Source organism: Stomoxys calcitrans, chromosome 2, assembly GCF_963082655.1.
Source record: "Stomoxys calcitrans chromosome 2, idStoCalc2.1, whole genome shotgun sequence".
Taxonomy (NCBI): Eukaryota; Metazoa; Arthropoda; class Insecta; order Diptera; family Muscidae; genus Stomoxys; species Stomoxys calcitrans.
This window is the reverse complement of record NC_081553.1, coordinates 19,758,806-19,780,744: the sequence shown is the minus strand read 5'-3', so window position 1 is coordinate 19,780,744 and position 21,939 is coordinate 19,758,806. Positions and strand designations below refer to the sequence as shown.

At 39.4% G+C, this 21,939-nt stretch overlaps 4 protein-coding genes across 10 annotated transcripts in view; all 4 read left to right on the top strand.

The window, feature by feature from the left end:
• The window catches only part of LOC106080369 (microtubule-associated protein futsch), a 47,472-nt gene extending 42,919 nt beyond the window's left edge, over nucleotides 1-4,553 (top strand). Inside the window, exon 10 of the mRNA XM_013241722.2 lies at nucleotides 4,022-4,553. Coding sequence (XP_013097176.2) covers nucleotides 4,022-4,038 — 17 coding nt within the window. The 3' untranslated portion in view covers nucleotides 4,039-4,553. The remainder of the gene's footprint in view (nucleotides 1-4,021) is intronic.
• Nucleotides 4,554-10,131: 5,578 nt separating this feature from the next.
• On the top strand, nucleotides 10,132-14,990 carry LOC106080380 (glycine dehydrogenase (decarboxylating), mitochondrial). The gene is made up of 6 exons (XM_013241756.2): nucleotides 10,132-10,474; nucleotides 10,537-10,615; nucleotides 10,981-11,281; nucleotides 12,289-12,514; nucleotides 12,579-14,639; nucleotides 14,706-14,990. Exons 1-6 carry the CDS (start codon nucleotides 10,271-10,273, stop codon nucleotides 14,814-14,816), a joined length of 2,982 nt encoding a protein of 993 aa, XP_013097210.2. The 5' UTR covers nucleotides 10,132-10,270; the 3' UTR covers nucleotides 14,817-14,990.
• A 2,106-nt stretch (nucleotides 14,991-17,096) lies between these two features.
• Nucleotides 17,097-18,911, top strand: LOC106096410 (ruvB-like helicase 1). Its single transcript, XM_013241704.2, has 2 exons — nucleotides 17,097-18,407; nucleotides 18,464-18,911. The coding sequence occupies exons 1-2, from the start codon at nucleotides 17,392-17,394 to the stop codon at nucleotides 18,816-18,818; spliced, it is 1,371 nt and encodes a 456-aa protein (XP_013097158.1). The 5' UTR covers nucleotides 17,097-17,391; the 3' UTR covers nucleotides 18,819-18,911.
• Nucleotides 18,912-20,047: 1,136 nt separating this feature from the next.
• LOC106080367 (mucin-19) overlaps nucleotides 20,048-21,939 on the top strand; it is a 99,354-nt gene continuing 97,462 nt past the window's right edge. For 4 of the 7 annotated variants that reach the window (XM_013241716.2, XM_059363237.1, XM_059363232.1 and 1 more), the window contains exon 1: nucleotides 20,048-20,547. The gene's annotated coding sequence lies outside the window, so the exon portion shown is untranslated. The remainder of the gene's footprint in view (nucleotides 20,548-21,939) is intronic. The other 3 variants (XM_059363238.1, XM_059363240.1, XM_059363239.1) reach the window with 1 other exon arrangement.

The window sequence follows — 21,939 nt, the reverse complement described above, 5'->3', positions numbered from 1 at the left end:
CCACTGCAATTGCAGCTACACCGGATACGAAGTATTCCACCATCCGCAACCTGTGTAAGCCCATGATAGATCTCAGTTGAGCTTCTAGTGATGATCACGCACACCACACAAATCGGAGGGCAGAGCCCCAACCCGCTTGCTGCTCATAGCCATCCCATGTCGGGATACTGTCTCGTCTACCTCTGGTCTTAAATAGATCAGCAGGCAACCCATCGGTTCTTCGTCGCCAGCACTATCGAATAACAGCAGCTGGGAAAAGTGTTCTTTCCATATTCTGTACACACTATCTGTATCTGTTACCAGATTTCATTCTTCTTCTCTGGCAGAGGTTGTGCCAGGATAATGTCTGGCTGGATGAATGCTTTCCATTTTTACAAGGTGATTTGATTTCTCACTTTTTATCAGGTGACAATCATGTGGAGTTGTGAATAAAACAATGTTGAAATCTGATGCTGCTATCTACCATGTTTTGCCGCGGTGAAGTTTATTAACCTCAATTTTTATCTGACATTCTCTCGTGGAGGCTAAATTTTCAATCCGTTGGACCAAAGATATTCTTTCTTATTATCTCCTGGTACGATTTTGATGTGGCAGCTTTCATATTTCGTCTCTAGACTCTCATAAAATATATCCTTGGTCCTTGGACTTTTGGCTTCAAAGCTGATTATCGCTATCCTTTCATTCAGTCTACTGCTAACCACAAATCAACAGCCGAAGTCATTTCCCCTTTCTTGGTAGCCATAGTAAAACGCGTCACCTTGCGGGGTTGCCATGCAAGGTTTTCGCGGCACATATTAGCCCAATACCATTAAAGGGTGTTGCAGGCAGCTGTCGCAGGTTAAAATTAAAATTAGGAACGTCACCCTAAGTAAAAGAAAAGCGTCCAGCTATTAAATTTAGCTGGACGCATTAGCCTACCTCTCATTAGTCTACCTTAAGGTGAATTCATGTACACAACTTGAGGTGAATTGAAAATGTGCTAAGTTCGGCCGAATCTTAGGAACCTAATCACCATCATGGATTCTGCAAGAAATTTCCACCCTTCAACATAGTTGAAGACGTATATGTATTTTACGTACTAAATTCCCGCCTAATAAGCAAAAATTGAAGCTTCTAGGGGTCGGTAGATAGGTTTATATGGGAGCCATATCAGGTTATATATCGATTTGGCAGCCATAACAAACCAGTCCGTGCAAAATTTCAGCCAAATCGGATAGCAAGTGCGGCTTTCAGGGGCTCAAAATGTCAAATCAGCAGATCGGCTATATCCAAATCTGACCTATATGCCCCTTTGCATTACCCAACGACCTACATCAATAAGAAGTATCTGTGCAAAAATTCAAGCGGTTATCTGTCGAAATCACTATAGCGAATCGAACGAATATCGAGCCCTTCCCGCGAAAATGATGTATAAGACAAAATCCAAATTTTACGACAGACGTTTTTTATTAAAGAACTTTAAATATATTCATGATTGGCCATTAAAATTTGGTACTGGACGTCTTCTAAAGCATGTTTAGGAACACGATAAATAATGATTTTAATATTTGCTGTATAACAGGGTTTTATGTCGCTTACATCTTTTTTCGCGGTCACCCTGGAAGGCTAACATTAAAGTACATATCGCTTTTATGGTCTGATTTTCTTGGAATCTGGCAACGATGACTTTTGAGACCTAGCGTCAGAACATGCACAAATGGATTAACATCGGTTCAGATTTAGATATAGCTGCGATTGGGAATAAAATTGTATCAATTTTGTAATGAGACATTACTGGTCATCGCGAAATTTAGCACTCAAAATTTTCTTATGACTTTTGAGATTACTGGTGATTTTGAAAGAATCCGGTTCAGATTTAGAAATAGCTCTCATGTATATATGTCGACCAATTTTCACTTCTAGACAATTTTCACACTAGTGTCCGAAGAAGATACCGCAAAACCAATCAATGATGATGGTACAGAATGTTTACCTCCTAGTCAGATTGAGGTACAGGTGGCAGTGACCCGACTAAAAAACAGCAAGGCAGCACGAGCCGACGGGTTACCCGCTAAACTATTTAAAACCGGAGGCGACACGCTGATAAGGCGTATGCATCAGCTTATCTGCTCAATCTGGCTAGAAGAACGCATACCCGATGAATGGAACCTCAGCATACTATGTCCCGTACACAAGAAAGGAGACAAGACGGAATATGCCAACTACAGAGTAATAAATCTCCTTCCCATCGCATACAAAATACTGTCGAGCGTACTGTGTGAAAGATTAAAAAAAATTGAGCCCTATCAATGCGGCTTTAGACCTGGTAAATCCACCCTGGACCAGATATTCACACTGCGCCAAATCCTGGAAAAGACCCGAGAAGGACAAATCCACACCTACCATCTCCTTGTTGACTACAAAGCCGCTTTCGATACTCCTTTACGTTCAAAGGTATATCAAGTAATGTCTGAGTTTGGTATACCTGTAAAATTAATAAGACTCTGCAGGATAACACTTGCTGATACGCGTTCCTCAGTAAGAATAGGAAAGAATCTCTCCGAACCATTTAATACTAAACGAGGTTTCAGACAAGGTGACACTCTATCGTGTGATCCAATATCCAGCTGAAGAAGATTATACGAGATGCAGATGTGAATAGATATGGCACACTAATCACAAGAGAACTCATGCTACTCGCCTATGCCGACGACATCGACATCATAGGTCGGTCACCGGAAGTAGAAACAAGGACCCTTTCGTCAGGCGAAGATTACACTGATACTACCTGTGCTGTTATATGGATCTGAAGCATGGGTACTTGTGAAAGCAGATGAGTCAGCGCTTGGAGTATTTGAGAGAAAGATTCTTCGTAAAATATATGGACCAGTTTGCGTTAATGAAGAATATAGGCGACGTACGAACCACCATAATAACACGCATCAAAATACAACGGCTGCGTTGGCTAGGTCATGTTGTCAGAATGGATGAAGAAGCTCCTGCAAAGAAGTCTTTTGAAGGCAAACACGGTGGTACACTTGGTATCAGAGATTTTAGAATGAGCGCAGAAGATCGATGCGCTTGGAACGCTATTCTACGTTCGGCTAGTGGAACAAATGTTCTGTCATAGCCAATTAAAGTAAAGTAAAGACAGACAAATGCATCTGGTGGGAATTGAACCGATGACATTTAAAATTAAAAAAAATGAGTCAATGTTAAAACATTTTTTGAACCAAAAAAAATTTCTAAGTACCCATTAACATGTTATAGATCTTTTAAAGTTTTGGTCTGGCCAGACCAAGTCCGCTCAACAACGCTTGGCGGTTTCCATTCCTGTTTTTTTGATCAGATTTTTGCCATTTAGGGAAAGTTTTGCTTTTTACATTTGGAGCCACTGTAAGATCTGCATCCCTATAAATTAAAAACTATCAAAATTTTTTAAAAATATCATAAGGAATAGAAAAGTTTTAAAAACTCAAAAGCGATTTCATATTAACGGACGTATACACAAGCTTTTGCACCATCACAAATTTTCCATATGACATAATTTAGGAATCCACACACAATTTCATGCTATTGTGTCGTTCATCTACTGGACTTTATATATAGATGTAGAAAAAATTTTACCAGTTATAAGAAAAAAAAAGAGAAAATACATTTAACCATGTTCCATATGCACCAATGTTACTGATTGTTCTTGAAGTTGATGATGACGGCACAAGAACTTGACTTTTATTGCACCCCTCAATTCAAATTCATGTCTCACTCTCAAAATATTCAATTGCCAAATGTTTTGGTGACATTTGTTCGTTTCACCTTTGACTTCAACTTTAACTTGAAACAAATCAACTTAATAATCAGCCTGTTTAACTCTCTTATGCTTTGTTGTGATCTCTATTTCTCTATGTTCTATATATTCTCCTATTGTACCACCTTCTACTCTACTCTACTCCTTCTTCACAACCAACACCATGATTATCACCCCTTCAAAAATCAAAAATAAAAAAATCACCACGAACCAATCAACGAATTATATGCGTAGTCGTTGGGCCCAAGTAAGCCATGAACTAAGAATTTTCACTTGGCCCCCAACCTACTCCCCCCAGTGGATGCAAAATGATTCGCAAATAATGTGCTTTACTTATTAGTCAAAATTTCGATAAATCAAAACAAAAAAACTAAATTTTAAATAAACAAAACAATTGAAACTCATTTCAAAATCAAATTGTAAATTTAATTCTGCTGCTGATGATGATTAATCTTAAAATCCTTAAACTGTTCAATTGATTAATAACTATTAATAATACATATATAACACGCTCTCTACTCTATAAAACTATACAAAAAGAAACTTCAACAGAAACCAAACCCCATATGATGAAGAAGACCTGCATACTATTGTTATACGGCATAATACTACGACATATTCTTCTATAGAGAGATTTAGTTAAAATTTATAACTCAATAACACTTTACAGTATTTGTTTAAATTACATTTATTATTAACTCTTTAACTTAAATATTATTATATATAACGTATAATTATTATTAACAAATTATTATTATTATTATGATTGCAGTTGTTAAAGCAAGTCACATAAGACGAAATGAATTAAATGTTATACTACTGATATATATTATATATATACAAACAAAAATAAAATATAGCTAAAAACAATATATTACAAAAATGACAAAAACAAATTAAATAAAAATATATCGATAATGTACTGATCTGTACTCCCTACATCCCCAAACTATCAACAAAACAAATGCCTAATGTTCTATATATATACATAAAATATATTCAAAACCAACACAAAACATCAGTTTCTTATATACATCCATCTATTTATCTTTCTCTATATATGTATATATAGGCAAATATACATGTTTTACATATACATATATGAAAAGAGATTTCATGGGTATTGCAAGAAAAAGAAAGTCCCCCGCCCGAAAATTGATATTCATTTTTAATAATTTCGCTCACAAACAAACACGAAAAAAAAATGTTAAATAAATGTTACTTTACATTGATTGTTATTATGATACGATACATAGACAGATACTGTTAATGTAGTACAGCAACATGCTGAATGCAAACCAAAGAAAAGCAAAGCAACAACTATGCACATACTTTTATGTGTGTGTGTGAAGTTACAGTTGAATACACAGAAACACCAAGCCACTCAACACAGACACTCAGACACCACAAACGTACACATCAATACGTGCATAACAATTATATTTCTGAAATCTAAATAAATTCCAAGAAAATGAAAAAGATATTAACAGCCAAATGGTTTTGTGTTTTAAATGAGTTGAGCTCTTATCTTTATAAAGGTAAGTAAGTACAATTATTTAACTCTCCTTTCCTCCCAATATTATTATCAAATCTACTATGCCATTTCTGTTAAATTTGTGTTAAACAGCATACCCTATTTAATGTCAACAGTTACTAGGCATACCAATGAAACATTACCAGTGCATACTTTTAGGCGGTATATATTAATATCAGCATTTTTTGATACCCAGCTTTTGGGTATAAATGGGTAAATACCCGGGTATTTACCCGCTTAAGGAAGCGAGCTAGCATGTGGCGCTAGCTCTAATTGTTCTTAAACATGGTTGGTGTATTGGTTCGGTAAAGGATTCTGTATACGCCGCCTTACTGGAAGATCGGTCAATTGGCAGATGCATCACAACATTATCGAAATCTGAATCTTTGAACTATAGCTGTTCCAATACGAGACACGAGTTTGACTGTAGATTTGTGTTTAGACACAAAGTAGTCCAAACCACATGTACCTCTATACGGATGGTTCCAAACTAAAAGGCAATGTGAACTTTACAGAACTATCGAGTAAGTTGCCTGTATTGTGTATATGTAGGAGGTAGTGGAGGAGTTATGTCTTTTCAGGCAGCCATTAAATCTCTGATAAGTTAAAATTTCACCTGCTCTGGTTGACGCGACACAACCTATCCCAGGTAATTGTAGAACAGACGAGACCACTTTGACATTTCAATTTACGGCATTTGCCAATCAAGGTAGTTTCGTTTGGGGTAGATTTTTGTTGTTGTGCTAATGACGCTACCTCTTAATTGTACCATGCATACGCATGGAGATGAAATAGAGAGAAACGCAACGCCGGTGCATATGGCACAGAAACTGAAAAACCTTATCTGCAGTATCTGATATCAATCCTAGTCTAGTAGCGACGCATTTTCCGCAACGTATTTGTATTTAAGCTACTATGATTTCAACCGACATGTCCCAAGGATAGCGATTCACCTCCAAAAACGGTATTTGCTGAGTAGCAGTTCACCTTGTACTCGTAAATACTATTTAGGCACGCGCCTGACATTCGCAATTACCAACCGCTTCTTTGGGAGACCCTTGGTCCATTGCGTTCATAGAGCTGACATGAGAGAGAAATAGAGAGCGCAACGAAAGTAAGACAGAGTACTTTGACAGATGGTCGCACTTCTCCAGCCACAGGACAATCGACGCCTTCGTTCCCAAGAATCTCGTTCGCATGACCTGTGCTACGCTGCAATAGTAGCCCACGTCAAGTCTGTTTGTTCGCCGTAATAGACATCCACCATGCTAAACAGCCAGTACGAGGTGTTCACCATCGCCGTAGCCTCTCTAGTGCCCGATGCCACACCAAGCACCCATAAGTAAAAATCGACCCAACCACAGCTGTGTACATCCAGTGGACAGCCCCTAGTCTAAGTTCCCAACATCTTAGCGATGTACTCAAAAATGTGTGTGATGGCCGAACGTATAGAAAAATCTTATTAGGTCCAGAGCCACGAGCACCGTCGTATCAGAATATAATCAAATGTCTATGTGAGTCTGATTGTAGACTGCCAACATAACGTAACCTAACCATGGTCCCGAAAAGGTCAACACTGTGGTATAAAGCTCATATAAATCCGTCTTCCTATTTGTGTTAAGGTGCTAGTACACAAAATGTACTATCATATGTTCTTCCAAATGAGGAAACTCTGAAAGTTGTATACATCGTGAGGTGCGCATGAGAAATTTTATGAAAATGGATTTTGGCATAAATATGCATTTCTTTCGATTCATGGAGCTCTTATTTAATCGATTAAGCTACTATCACACGACAGGTACTGACACATACAGTCAATATTTTCGAAGATAGCAACTCTGAAAGTTATACACATCGTGTGATACGTCTATAAAATCTTCAAACAAACAAACACAAATCGATTTTTGTATATTGGGTTGCCCAAAAAGTAATTGCGGATTTTTTAAAAGAAAGTAAATGCATTTTTAATAAGGCTTAGAATGAACTTTAATCTAATATACTTTTTTACACTTTTTTTCTAAAGCAAGCTAAAAGTAACAGCTGATAACTGACAAAAGAAAGAATGCGATTACAGAGTCACAAGCTGTGAAAAAATTTGTCAACGTCGACTATATGAAAAATCCGCAATTACTTTTTAGACAACCCAATATTTAAAAAAAAGATTTGTGTTTGTTTGTGTCTTCCTTATAGACTCAAAAACGGCTGAACAGATTTTCTTGAAATTTTCACAGATGGTGCATAATGACCCCGTGGTGAAAATAGGGTACTACATTTTTTGATATTTGAAGGGGCGGACCCTCCCCTTATCCTAATTTTCAGAAACGCCAGATCTTGGAGATGGATGGTGGGAATAACCGAAATTTGGTGTGCTCTCTCATAGTAAACAAAAAACGGACCACCCCAACCCCCAAAACACCCCGAAATCATACATATTTACCAACCATGTCAATATGGGACTCAAATGAAAGGTAATTGCGAGTAGAGTACGAATCTGATATCCAAATGTGGGACCAAGCTCCTGGGGGTCCACCCCTTCCCCAAACACATCCCACAATAAGGACAAATTCCATTGCAATATGAGGCTCAAATAAGACGTATTTTAGAGTAGAACACGAATCAGATATATATTTTCAGGGGCAAGTCACTGAGTGGCCACCCCATCCCCCATACCAAATGGGGCTCAAATGCAAGGTATTTGGGAGTAGACCACGAATCTAATATAACCATTCGAGACCAACTGTCTAGGGGACGACCCATCCCAATAACAACCCCCAAATGGGACGTATTTGCTCACCAAGACAATTTGGGTCTTCAAGACAGTGGGGCTCGATATTGATAGTTTTTGGGCCCATACCCCAAGCCGGACATATTTGCTGACTTTTGCAGTAAGGTGTTTAAATGAAATATACTTGATATTAGAAAACGAATTTGATATCCAATTTCGAGGCCAATGGCAATATGGGGTTCATATGAAAGGTACTTGAAATAAGATTAGAGCACGATGCTGATATATTTTCAGGGCTAAGTGTGTGGGGGACCACCCCACTGCCTAAAACACCCCTAAATCGGCCATATTTACCGACCATGTCAATGTGGGTCTCGAATGAAAGGTATTGGAGAATAGAGCACGGAATTGGTACCCACTTTTGGGACCAATTTTCTATGTGGGTAGCCCTTGCCCAAAATACCCCACAAACAGCAATTATTTACTGACCATCGCAACATGAGGCTCATATAAAGGTATTTGGGAGTAGAATAGGAATCTGATATCCAAATGTGGGACCATGTATTTAGGACACCGCCCCAAAAAAACCCGCGCAAAGCGTAAAAATTTATCCACCATGCCAATATGTGGCTCAAGTGAAATGTATTTGAGATTAGAAAACGAATTTGATAACCATTTTTGGGCCAAGTGTTTAAGGGACGCCTATAAATCAACTCTCCTTATTTGAGAGAAGAGCACTATGGGACCACCTCATCCTCGGAAACACCCCTGAGTCGGACATCATGAGAATATTGGGCTGAAATAAAGTCTTTTAAGAACGGAGTACATCTAACATCCAAACTTATATGACATTAAACCCTCCGAGTAAAATTCCAGTCCAATAAAGATCAATTTGGATTCAGATAAAGGCACTTATATTGTTATGCCGTTAGTCAAGCGATATGCATATACTATTCTCGTAGCATGTTATTTCACTAAAAGCTCTTAAATTGTCGACAATAAATATTCAAAGAATAATTTTGTTCCATATAAAGTAAAAGAAGGCGCAGCGAAGCGAGCAGGTAATACAATAAATATGAGAACAAATGCCGATGTCGATTACATAAGGAAAGTCTTGTGGATACAGAAAGTGACAGCACATGGCATGTAATAACACATTTATTGACCTCGTAGACGTAACAATATATGCTAAATCCATACCAGGTATAGTCCAAACCAGTGCACTACATTGTGTAACTCCCATATATATGTGTATATATTTCGAATTTACTTCAAACATTTTATAGGAAATTCGTCCAAGTTTCATAATATAAAAAAACCAGTAAAACCAGTGCACTACCTTGTGTAGCTCCCATTTATATGCATATATTTCGAATTTACTTCAAACATTTTATAGGAAATTCGCCCAAGTTCCATAATATAAAAAATAGTTGCTTATAATTTCATTGTAAAAATGTTGCCAGTTTTTTTGTTCCAGCATGCTATTGTAGATTTTATACATTTCAATTGTGACAGCATGCTGCTGAGGTGCTTGGTCGTTACAGCTGATTTGTATTATAAATCATAACGGGTTTTCCTCATTGTATGCTAGAGCCCAGCTTGTCAACAATATTTTGTTTTTTGCTTGTATATTACAGAAAACTCTCTCCCCTGTCGTATAAAGTGTTGTTGTCGCGTTGTAACAGTGTTTAAATCCCTAAAAGTCAAAACAATGCAATAACATCACGTAGGTATGTAAATCAACATATGATCTAAATATGTATATAGTAGTTTATTTCCTATTAAAAGTTATTAGGTACCTGTTGCCCGAAATTTGTTGCCTTCAACTAGGCAATTTATGAGCCATATGTGCGAAGTAGGTACATAGGCAATTTGTATTCCCGGCTACTTTCCAAGAATTTATTTTGCTCAATAGCCAGGTAATACTAAAAAACCAAGCCGTACTTTCAGAGCGTCATACACTCAATGAGTCTGGTTGAGATTATACAGGCATGGGTGATAAGAAAATGACACACGCACTTAGGTTATTGATAAGGCAAGTAATAACGTTATGGCCCATCATCATTATCATTAGTCAAGACAAATGAATTTAGTCAGTCAGTATCAGACTCTCAAGGGGAACAGTTCGCCAAACCTGGCCTAAGTATAAAGCGTGCGCATTTGTATTTCAAAACGGAAAAGTGATTGGTGGTTTTTAGCAAAAAAGAAAAGTGAGGTGTGAAAAATGTATCGTCTCTCCATACAGTGTACGCGCAATGTGCCCACATTGACTAAATATGGGAACTGGAAAAATCTGGGCTTTCGATGCTTGGCCACAACCACCAATGTGGATGGCGTTTTATTTCCCACAAAATCAGATTTCCCCAGCCGCCATATAGGGCCCCGGAAAACCGATGTGGTCTCCATGTTGGATACCCTAGGCTATAAGGCAAGTCCATGAATTTTATTTAAAAAAAACTAAAAACAAACATTAATTGCGCAATGTTTCAGTCCCTGGCAGAACTAACCGAAAAGGCTGTCCCCAAGGCAATACAATTGAATCGTGATCTGAGTTTGGATAAACCTCTTAGTAAGTATTCAAATCTGGTGATAGTACAATTACTTCATATGCCAATTGAGATGGTAGTGGCATGATGTATGTGATGTTGGTGGCGTTGGCTCCATTTAAGACCCCCCATATACGAGCAGGTCTTGTCGTCAGTGATAACAAGGCGAGTATTGCAGAGATAAGCCAGCGAAGAGTTCAAAAAGTTTACGTCAAGCCAACACCATGTTGTCAATTGCCAATAGAATTTCAGAGATGCTGATAATATGGTTCTCACCGCGTAATATAGAAGATGGAAAACATGCCTTCAGATTTTTATTTATTTTGCAAACCAAGAGTTATTTTTAAAATTATTTTTTTATCTCCATTTTTTAAAATTTAAATCTTAGATGAACATGAGTTGATTGTCCGCATACGTGATATTGCAAAGAAGAATCAAATTTGGCGCTCTTACATTGGAATGGGCTATCACAATTGTCACGTGCCTCACACAATTGCCCGCAATATCTTTGAGAATCCCGGCTGGACTACACAGTATACCCCATATCAGCCGGAAATTGCTCAGGGCCGTTTGGAATCGTTATTGAATTATCAAACGCTGGTATCGGAAATGACCGGTCTTGATGTGGCTAATGCCTCGCTTTTGGATGAAGGCACAGCGGCTGCTGAGGCTATGTGCTTGTGTACGCGGTAAGTTTAAAATGAAAGCTGATGATAAGTTCGAGGGCGTGTCACACCGCGAGTCGCCTAGGGGGATAGATTTATGATCCCAACAAAGGTAGTTGCATTGTAGTTTATGAACATTTGTATAAAACATACTACACGTAGGTGATCAAGACTGATTTCAGCCAAATCGGATAAATATTGCGATTTCCGGGTACTCAAAAAATCTAATCGGGATATTAGTTTGTATGGAATATATATATATGTATGATCACCGATTAACACGGCCCTTACTTAACATGTATGTTGAAAGTCATTACAGAAAATTACATGCCAATTTCACTTATGTGGAAAAGAAATTGGGCCTTCCATTAGCTCAAAAAGTCAGTTTTGGGAGATAAGTTTTTATTGTAGTCCTATTAGATTTTGGACCAATAGGGATGCCAAAGACAACCACATTAACCCATTTGGCCCATTTGCTATTCCAACTGACCTACATCAATATGAAATATTTCGGGTGACCTCACTCTTTCGAAAGTCCGCGTGTTTTCGACAGACCCACGGACGGATCTTAAAAGGACTTCGAGCTATACTTCGAGTTAGTGTAATAATATTTGGCACAGATGTTGAAGGTCATAAGAGAAGTCATCGTGCAAAATTTCAGCCATTTTGGATACACTTTGGGACATCGGTTTCTATGGGAGATATATCTAACCATGGACCGATTGGCCCAACCCTACGGACCTACCTTTCAATGAAAAGTATTTGTGCGAAATTTCGAGCGACTAGTTTTACTCACATGAAAGTTAGCGTGCTTTCGACAGTTCAACGGATATGGATAAATTGACTTAAAATGGCGTAAAATGTTTATACCCATATTTCGAGGTGTTACAAACGGAATGACGGAATTGGTATATTGCCATCCTACGTTGCAGGGTATAACAATTAGGGGTTTTTCCTTAAGTGTTAATGTTTTTCAATCATTTTTAACCTCTACTATAACATTTCCTCTCTCTCTCTCTCCCTCTTCAAAGTCACAATAAACGCAAAACGTTATATCTCTCAAACAAAACCCATCCCCAAACTCTTTCTGTGGTTCAGACCCGAGCTGAGGCTTTGGATTTGCAAGTTAAAATTGGCCCCATTGAGGATGCGGATTTGGCCAGTCGCGATATTTCTGGTATTCTCCTGCAATATCCCGATACTTTTGGTGATGTTAAGGATTTTGAAAGTATTGCCGAAAAAGCCAAGAAAAATGGCGTAAGTATTGTTTCCTGATTTTACTTGAATTATGATCGCTATCCCCTACTCTTTCTCACGTCAGACTTTGGTGGTGGTGGCCACTGATCTTTTGGCTTTGACAATGCTAAGACCTCCCGCCGAATTTGGTGCCGATATTGCTGTGGGCACCTCACAACGCTTAGGTGTTCCCTTGGGTTATGGCGGTCCCCATGCTGGCTTCTTTGCTTGCAAACAAAATCTGGTGCGTCTTATGCCTGGACGTATGATTGGTGTAACACGCGATATGGATGGCAATGATGCCTATCGCTTGGCTCTGCAAACGCGTGAACAGCATATTCGTCGTGATAAGGCCACCAGTAATATATGCACTGCCCAGGCGCTTTTGGCCAATATGTCAGCCATGTACGCCATTTATCATGGACCTGAGGGCCTCAAGGCCATTGCCAATCGTATTCATCACTTTGCGTTGGCATTACAAGCTGGTCTACGCGGAGCCGGTCACACTGTGCAGCATAAACATTTCTTTGATACGCTGCACATTAAATTGGGCTCCAACATGACCTTGCAGGAACTCAAAACGCGTGCTGAAGAGAAGCAAATCAATTTGCGTTACTTTGCCGATGAAACGCTAGGAGTGGCCTTGGATGAGACAGTGGGCCCCAAAGACATCAACGATTTGTTTTGGATATTCAAGTGCCAGACTTTGGATCAAGTTTTGGCTGCCAATGATATTCTCAATGACTCCATTGAAAAGTCTCCCTTCTACCGCACGTCAGCCTATTTAACCCACCCCATCTTCAGTTCCTACCACAGCGAATCGCGCATGGTGCGTTATATGAAGAAGTTGGAAAATAAGGACATCTCTTTGGTGCATTCCATGATTCCTTTGGGCTCCTGTACCATGAAATTAAATGCCACCACTGAAATGATGCCTTGTTCATTCCGCCACTTCACCGAGATTCATCCCTTTGCTCCCGTAGAACAAGCCCAAGGTTACCATCAAATGTTTAAGGAACTCGAAGATGACCTGTGTGAGATTACCGGTTATGACAAAATCTCATTCCAGCCCAATTCAGGAGCTCAGGGTGAATATGCTGGTCTTAGAGCCATTCGCTCTTATCATGAACATCGTAACGAAGGCCATCGACATATTTGTCTCATTCCCATATCTGCTCATGGCACAAATCCGGCATCTGCCCAAATGGCGGGCATGAAAGTTGAACCCATTAAAATTCTCTCCGATGGCAGCATAGACATGGCTCATCTGAGGGACAAAGCTGAGGAGCATGCCAAAAATCTATCGTGTCTTATGATCACCTATCCCTCAACCATGGGTGTATTTGAGCAGACTGTGGCCGACATTTGTGATCTTATCCACAAGTTTGGTGGTCAAGTTTATCTGGATGGTGCCAATATGAATGCCCAGGTGGGCCTATGTCGTCCTGGTGATTACGGCAGTGATGTGTCCCATTTGAATCTTCACAAAACCTTCTGTATTCCCCATGGCGGTGGTGGTCCTGGCATGGGTCCCATAGGTGTCAAATCCCACTTGGCCCCTTATCTTCCCGGCCATCCAGTAATTAGTCCCTTGGACAGTGAAGACAACAGTTTTGGTGTTGTTTCAGCAGCTCCCTTTGGCAGTTCTGCCATCTTGCCCATTTCCTGGTCCTACATCAAACTCATGGGCAGCCGCGGTCTGAAGCGCGCCACCCAAGTTGCCATTTTGAATGCCAACTACATGTCCAAACGCTTGGAACAGCATTACAAAACACTCTACAAGGATCCCAAAAATGGTCTGGTGGCCCACGAATTTATTCTGGACATACGTGACTTGAAAAAATCTGCAAATATTGAAGCTGTGGACATTGCCAAGCGTCTAATGGACTATGGCTTCCATGCGCCCACCATGTCTTGGCCTGTGGCAGGCACTTTGATGATTGAGCCCACAGAATCTGAGGATAAGGAGGAATTAGATCGTTTCTGTGATGCTTTAATATCGATAAGAGAGGAAATTGCCCAGATCGAAGCTGGTAATATGGACAAGAATGTGAATCCTTTGAAAATGTCGCCACATACACAGTCACAGGTGATATCGGAGAAATGGAATAGACCCTACAGTCGGGAACAGGCTGCTTTCCCAGCTGTAAGTATTCTAAAAACCCATAAGTTAGTGTGTCATTCTTAATTAAATTGAATTTTTTCCTTTTAGCTGTTCATCAAGCCTGAATCTAAAATTTGGCCCACAGTGGGACGTATTGATGATGCTTATGGTGATAAACATCTTGTTTGCACATGTCCACCTATTTTGCCTGACTTGTAAAGACCTGCAAAAAATAAACCTAATTTGAAATTTGGACTTTCGTGCTTTGATTCTAAATCAACTCAACTTTTGAAAGGATAAGCCCCATTTCTGTTCATTCATTTATTTTTCTTTTTAATTATACTATGTACAACATAAGTAATAAAACGTAATTTTAATTTAACTTTAAAACAAGTACAATTTTTTTTAACTTTAATCCTGTCCTTTCGCAGACAATTTCCCTCTGTGCATATTTTTTGTGTGTTCCGTCTTGTCTTGTGTTGAGGCAAAGACACAGATAAGACTGAAGTAAAAGAATCTTTTTTTACATGTTTTGTGGCTAGCCTATCATATTTTTTTGTGGAGGTATCGATCCTTGTCAAGCTTCCATACATGAGCAAGCTTGTTCCCGTCCATATGATCGATCGCCGAGGAAAAGTTATGGCCTATGTGTAATTAAAGGCGCCAACAACTCACCGTTTCAAATCAAGTACCGCAGGCACTCAGTATTTAAGCAAGAGCCGATGCGGTCAGGCATCTCTCTCACCGAGAATCTCCGATCGATACCGCTGATACTCCGTGTACAAAACTTTCAACTGAGCTTCCCGATGATGACATTGAACACCACAGATAGTTATATCGTGCCAGCTATCAGTTTAGAGGTAATTTGTTGTGGGCTGCTTTCCTCCGATACCCTTCATTTCATTTTTGTTCTATACTTTCCTAATCGGTCGGCCAGCATGTCCGCGTGAAGGGATTTTGAAAGTTAAGCGATTCGTATATGATGGCGTTATATTTAGATAGCGCTTAACATTCAACCTTTATTAACATTTTAGCAGACTCGAACTCTACTCCTTTAATAGCGGGCTATAAAATTATTGCCGTGCTATATAGAGGCTCGTTTGGGGCAAGCCGGATTTAAAAAGGCTGTCTCACGCGAACAGCTGTTAACAGCCGGCCAGGTTTGTTGTTATCTTCTTACGCATACAATTTTAATCCGCCCCATGCCACAATGGGCATACACCTAAGCCAGTAATCGGCTTATTGTGCGCTCTAAAAACTATAAAGTAAATAATTTTAAATTAGGAATTCCGTGTTACTTACAAAATCTTTAATTGTTTTCAATACCACTCCCCTAAGTTGATTCATGTCTGGTATTATGTCTCCACCTAAGTGCCAGTATCTGATTAACTCGAAAGCCAATGACAAAGGAAATGCTCTAACGTCTCATCATCTTCCCCGCATGTCCTACACATGCTATCACTTGCTGCACCGATTTTACATAAGTGAGCTCGAAGTCCTATGTGTCCTGTTATGATACCAAAAGCTATACTGACCTCCTTCTTACTTCCTTTCAGTAATAGCCTCGTCTTCTCACGATCTGGATCTCCCATAGGATTTTCGCCGTCCTACCGATCGTTTCGCTGTTCCACAATGTTGTATGCGCATTACTCGCCCACTCCCTTAACTCGGACTGTGTCGACCTGAAAGGCTTCGGGTTAACCAAGTTTATTGACGGCAGTCCTCTTACCTTCACCGCCACATCGTCTGACCTTTCATTTCCCATTACTCCGTTATGACCCGGCACCCAAACGATGAGGATTTTGCCATCTTCAGAGAATGCTTTAATCTCCTTACACTGCAAGACTGTTCGTGAACTTACTGTCCTGGTTGTTATTGCCCTTATAGTAATTTTGCTGTCGGTAAATATGTTCACACTCGACGTCCTCGCGTTAGCACCACACCACTTCACAAGCACGCATAAAAACAGAGAGTGCGCTTTGAGCTTTGGTTTTGCAACTCTGCACAAAAATGCCACAAAAGCAATGCCGAAATGTTAAACAATTTTCAACTTTGCCGCTTGAAAGCTGAACGATCAAAGCGAAGCAATTCGATGGCGAAAGGCCTTTATTTTGCATCATTTCGTATATCTGTTGCGATTTTGAGATTGCAAAATTTTTTGCTAAAATTATCCACCTATTTGTAAAACTTTCCAAAAATCCAAGTTAGCGCATATTTACTCTTTTTTTACACAAATATTTACCCTTTTCTAATTTTTCTTACGTTTTTGGCGGTTAAATTGTTGGCATCACTGTTGAGTTCGATAAAAAAAAAAACAGTAGTGTAAAAGCAGCGTTTGCTTTGGCGGGGTTGTACCTCAACGTAATTTAAACTAAATGTAAACAAAGCGTCGTCAAATAGCGGCTTTGACATACAAATCAAGAAAATCTATGGGCCTGTATTGTTAAAAAGTTCTTACATATACAATACCAAATTTATTTGTCCCTGTAAATTCTTTTAGAAAAATACTAAATTATCACACAACAGATTTCTTTTCCTTTTGTTTTGCCTTCAAAACCATAAGTTGGCAACATTGTGCCGGCACATTGTTTCATCCACTTAAAATCGACTTGGGCTATAAACGATTAATCCTAAATCGATTTTCTCAGCATTTGGTTTGTTTTGCTTGCAAGTGTGGTTTCTCTCGTTACCGTAGAAATAAAGAATAAACAATTTAATTTTCGCATAGTAAAAACTTCTAGAAATTAAATTTCTAAAGAAACCCCTTTGAGTGGAATAGATTGTATATACGAGAATGAAAATCGAAGAGGTAAAAAGCACCGTGCGGACACAACGCATTTCCGCCCATAGCCATGTGAAAGGACTTGGTTTGAATGCTGAAGGGGTACCATTGCACATGTCAGCTGGTTTGGTGGGGCAAAAGGCTGCACGAGAAGCTGCCGGCATTGTGGTGGACTTAATCAAATCTAAAAAAATGGCTGGGCGTGCTTTACTATTGGCTGGGCCACCTGGCACCGGCAAAACAGCCATTGCCTTGGCCATAGCACAGGAGTTGGGCAATAAGGTTCCCTTCTGTCCCATGGTTGGTTCAGAGGTATTTAGCAGTGAAATAAAAAAGACCGAAGTTCTTATGGAAAACTTTCGCCGTTCCATTGGTTTGAGAATACGCGAGACTAAGGAGGTCTATGAAGGAGAAGTTACAGAATTAACACCAGTGGAGACAGAAAATCCCATGGGTGGTTATGGCAAAACCATAAGTAATGTGGTTATAGGACTAAAGACTGCCAAGGGTACAAAACAATTGAAGCTTGACCCTAGTATCTTTGAAGCTTTGCAAAAGGAAAAGGTTGAGGTGGGAGATGTTATTTACATTGAGGCCAATAGTGGAGCTGTTAAACGTCAGGGACGTAGTGACACATTTGCCACAGAGTTCGATTTGGAGACCGAAGAATATGTTCCTTTGCCCAAGGGGGATGTGCACAAAAAGAAAGAAGTAATACAGGATGTCACACTTCACGATTTGGATGTAGCCAATGCCCGCCCCCAGGGGGGTCAAGATGTCCTCTCCATGATGGGCCAGTTGATGAAGCCAAAGAAAACTGAGATTACGGATAAATTGCGCATGGAAATCAATAAGGTGGTTAACAAATACATAGACCAAGGCATTGCTGAGCTGGTACCAGGTGTATTGTTCATCGATGAAATACACATGCTGGATCTTGAGACTTTTACATATTTACACAAGTCTCTTGAGTCTCCTATAGCACCAATTGTAATATTCGCCACTAATCGTGGACGCTGTGTTATTCGGTATGTATATTTATCATATTTTTGTAAATTTTGTTTAAATTATTGATTTTTTTTAGTGGCACCAATGATATAATATCCCCTCATGGCATTCCTTTGGATTTACTAGATCGCCTTCTTATTATACGCACTTTACCCTATCACTCCAGTGAAATGGAACAAATCATTAAATTACGTGCTCAAACCGAAGGTCTGCAACTAGAGGAAGCTGCTTTTGCTCGCCTCAGTGAGATAGGGAGTGCTTCAACATTACGTTATGCAGTGCAACTTTTAACTCCAGGACATCAGATGTGCAAAGTAAATGGTCGCACAACAATAACCAAGGAAGATATCGAAGATGTGCATGCTTTGTTCTTAGATGCTAAACGTTCATCAAAACATCTATCGGAAAAAAATAATAAGTTTATGATGTAATCAACATATTAACTTAACACTTTAATCTGAAAATAAAATATATTATAGAAATAAAAAAAACCGAATTTAACATAAGGTTTGCTTAAAAATTTATACACAAGTTAATTTTTATAAAAAATTTAGCATACATTTTATTAGAACCTTCTGAAATCGCACGTTTTATTTAAATGTTTATCGAAAAGATAATTTGTTAACGCCAGTCAGGCCCTAAAGTCGGCTTCCATCATATTTTTTTTAAAGGTTTTTGGTGTAAGGGTTCAAATATCCACATTTTGGAACCCTACAATGAATAGGGCGATCTTCTGGATCTCTGGACAGCTCCAAGCGTTCACATACTTTCAGCCGGGACTTAAACGTTGAACTACCAACTATCTGTGGTCGCCAGTCGTTTGAGTAAACTGGGAGTTTCCCGCCCAAGGTGAGATGACATCTCCATACCCTTCAAACGGCTGCTGTCGCAAAGCCCACCCCAATCACTATCTTGTGCAAAGGCATCCAGAAATTCAGTACTGATGTTATAGAGCTTAGAGTACAGAGCAATAAAAGAGAGCTTCTAGAACGGGCGGCATTTCAAGCGGCTCTACATACGTAGGTATACGCAGACAATTTAGCAGAAGTGGTGACCAGCTAACTAGTGAACGCAGTCCTTTGAGATTGGCCGCCACCCATTGCAATTAAAAAATTTAGCCTCCCTTGGCAAACAGAGTAGTACGGGTTCAATGGCAGATGCAGTCGCCTCAACTCCTACAGAGCTAGAATTGATGATAGCGTGTTGAATGCATGTCCTGATTGTAAACTGAAACCAAACGCCACTATTAAACCTGTCAATCCCAATCGACTTAGGACCAGCAACAATTGATAAGGTTCCGCCATCCATCTTCATAACATCAATAATGCCTAGGAGCAGTGTACCTTAAGTGTCGGTATTTGTAAACCCCGACACTAGCCACCGTAGAAAGCATAATAAGGTATTTATAGTTATAGTCGAAGTTGATTTTTTTTTTTAATTTTTCCACATTGCTATTGTGGGATTTGTGTGCAGAGTTGCATTTTTGCAACGCGACGTAGAATAACAAATAAACGCTTGCCAAAGCATGATGTTTATTGGGATAGTCGATAGTTGTAGTGGCTTTATCGCTTTCAAAATTGATTATTCGATTTCCCTACCCATCTCGATAAATTTCCTACCAAAGTCGCTTAATCGATTACTCGAAATATAGATCCCCATCGTAGTGCTCACCAGAATATCCAAAATATATGTGCTAGAGAAGTCGGGAAGTCGGTTAAATTTAATATCTTTCGCTCGCCTATAAGCTCCTATTAAAACGATATAACGAAAGTGGTGTGTGCGAATTAAATTTCGGGCGTCGTCGATTGGCGAATAAAAAAAGAAAAAAATATATAATCAAAGTGAATGGCTGAAATGGGATATAAAGTGTGATAAATGAATGATAAATTAAAATGCAAGTGTGCAAGAAGCAAGCAGCAGACGAAGCAGGATTATTGTGTAATTTGGTTGCCAAGAATTTTTGTCATTTTTTTGGTTGGTGCTGAGAAGCCGTTGTAGTAGTAGCAGTGTTCATAGTGCCGTGCAAAGAGGCATAGGCGAAAGAGTACTATAAGTAGTAGGAGGAGGTGAAGTAGGAGCAGCCCATCATCATCATCCAACCATTTGCCTATACTAGTCGCCGTGAGACAAAGGCATCGGTGACGACAACTACGCCGAAAAGTGAGTATGAAGAATTTCCTAAAAAGCGCCGCGCCCGCCTCCAACATAAATGAATTAAAAAAGACATACAACAACAATAACAATAGCAAGCAAACGTTATAAATTTTCGTGCTCGATGTCGTTGTTTCTTTCTTTTGTGGCTGCCGGCGCTGATACCCACCCACACGTCAATCGAAATACTTATCAAGGGAGACAACAACAACATTGCTTTAGCAGCGACTAACTACAGCTCTGTTAGCGACGCTTTGCTGCGCTGCGCTGCTATAGTGTTGTTGCTGTTTTTTTGTCTTCTGAGAGAATGACATTGCAACGAAGAACAGCAAACGGAGTTGTCAACTCTAATGTTATAACCAAAAGCGCCAATGTTAGGTGTGATCAAAAGATGTTTAATTTTTGCTGGTATTCTATTCATTACGTGAAAAATTGTTGGGTGGTTGGATAGAGAGGTATGAGCTGTCCCAGTGTGTGTGTGTGTTTATGTGCCTTTCATTGAGGATACAAAGATACTCTAAAACGGATATTCTATAAATCAAAGTGGAATACCCAAGAAATGTCAAGTGTTGAGCTCGATAAAATGTGGTTCAAGTTGACTTAGTATTTTTAAGGCCTTGCTTGCTGGGCCAGTTGCCAATGCTGCAGCTAAGTTTATGCATTTGGATTATTATGAAGAACCCCACATTGCAATGCACTTGTTCATTATTTCTTCTACGCTGCTGCTAAATGCTTATGCACTACAACTCTATTTCCCTGCTGCTTTGCCCTTCTCTTGCATAGCAGCCCTCTCACAAGCAGCAGGCAACACCACTATCATCAAGGTAAATACAAAATTCGCTGAAACGTCCTTGTCCTAAAAGCGTCTGTGGGTGAAAACCTTGACTATTTCATTCGTCGTCTTCACATCGTTTCACACATTTATGTAGGTCACCAACCAACCAACCGACCACCAATCCATCCATCGGTTATGATCCTGTCTAAAGACAAATGTTGGCCAACAGTTCTCGTTCTTCAGTTATTCATGTTTCTGGAACATGCCTGTGTGTGCCTATATTCGTGTGCGCGAGTATAAATGTGACTATACAATCAATTGTATGACAAGCAGCAAATTGTATATCCGGTATAAATAGATACTATCCCACGCATCCTTTGTCAGCGGGCAGACAGTTCATTTTTATTGACTTTAATGCAATGCTACAGTGCCTTCTAGAGGTATGTAAGAGGTCTTTATATTTAACGATGTGGAAAATTGATGTGGGAAATTAAATGCAAGGTTTGAAGATAATGTGGCTCTTATTCCGATAATGGGACACAAATGTTTGTAAGCAGGCATTCATATGGTTTGCTTTTGTAAGTTGGCTAATGTGATTGATTGCAGAGAGATTTGACTGAATTCTC

Excerpts from the sequence above, each read along its gene's own strand:
- LOC106096410 (XM_013241704.2), top strand. The coding sequence starts at position 17,392 with ATGAAAATCGAAGAGGTAAAAAGCACCGTGCGGACACAACGCATTTCC. Across the intron at positions 18,408-18,463 it reads CGTGGACGCTGTGTTATTCG|TGGCACCAATGATATAATAT; the intron begins GTATGTATATTT and ends GATTTTTTTTAG.
- LOC106080380 (XM_013241756.2), top strand. The coding sequence starts at position 10,271 with ATGTATCGTCTCTCCATACAGTGTACGCGCAATGTGCCCACATTGACT. Across the intron at positions 10,616-10,980 it reads GAGTTTGGATAAACCTCTTA|ATGAACATGAGTTGATTGTC; the intron begins GTAAGTATTCAA and ends TTTAAATCTTAG. Across the intron at positions 14,640-14,705 it reads AACAGGCTGCTTTCCCAGCT|CTGTTCATCAAGCCTGAATC; the intron begins GTAAGTATTCTA and ends TTTTCCTTTTAG.